We start from the raw sequence: 595 nt of genomic DNA, 5'->3' as shown, positions 1-595 counted from the left end.
CAGCCCCTGCAGGAGGTAGAAGAGGAGGCCGATGGCTCCGTTGGGGACGTTGAGGGGACTCTCCTTCCCCAGCAGCGGCTCCACCAGGCCCAGGCCCCGCCCCCACCTGACAGCGGGGGGCGGGGTCAACCACGGACACGCCCCCAAACCGCGGGGACATGCCCCCCCACCTCACACATGGGGGGGCGGGGACTTCCTGACAAGCCACGCCCCCCCGCAACGCCCCTGAGCCGCAAAGCCACGCCCCCTCCCGAGCAGCACCTTTAAACAACCCACAAAGCCACGCCCACCGCCTAAACCACGCCCCCGGGGCCCCAAGCCACGCCCCCTCCCCAGCGGCGCCCTCGAACACCCCCACAAACCACGCCCACCGCGTAAACCACGCCCCCGAGTCCCATAGCCACGCCCCCTCCCGAGCAGCGACCTCAAACAACCCCTTAAGCCACGCCCAACGCCCAAACCACGCCCCCGACCTTCCAAGCCACGCCCCCTCCCGAGTGGCGACCTCAAACCATCCCTTAAGCCACACCTACCGCCTAAACCGCGCCCCCGAGCCCCTTAGCCACGCCCCCGAGCAGCGCCCTCAAAGAACCCC

General features: G+C 69.9%; 1 protein-coding gene across 1 annotated transcript in view; it reads right to left on the bottom strand.

Moving 5' to 3' along the window:
* The window catches only part of LOC106898893 (vitamin K epoxide reductase complex subunit 1-like protein 1), a 1,001-nt gene extending 603 nt beyond the window's left edge, over positions 1 to 398 (bottom strand). The window contains exons 1-2 of the mRNA XM_014960473.1: positions 359 to 398; positions 3 to 170 (exon numbers count right to left, since the gene is read on the bottom strand). Of these exons, the coding sequence (XP_014815959.1) occupies positions 3 to 170; positions 359 to 398 (208 nt within the window). The remainder of the gene's footprint in view (positions 1 to 2; positions 171 to 358) is intronic.
* Positions 399 to 595: the final 197 nt, after the last annotated feature.

The sequence above is a fragment of the Calidris pugnax genome, unplaced genomic scaffold (genome assembly GCF_001431845.1).
Source record: "Calidris pugnax isolate Ruff unplaced genomic scaffold, ASM143184v1 scaffold568, whole genome shotgun sequence".
NCBI lineage: Eukaryota > Metazoa > Chordata > Aves > Charadriiformes > Scolopacidae > Calidris > Calidris pugnax.
This window is presented reverse-complemented; position numbering and strand designations above follow the sequence as displayed.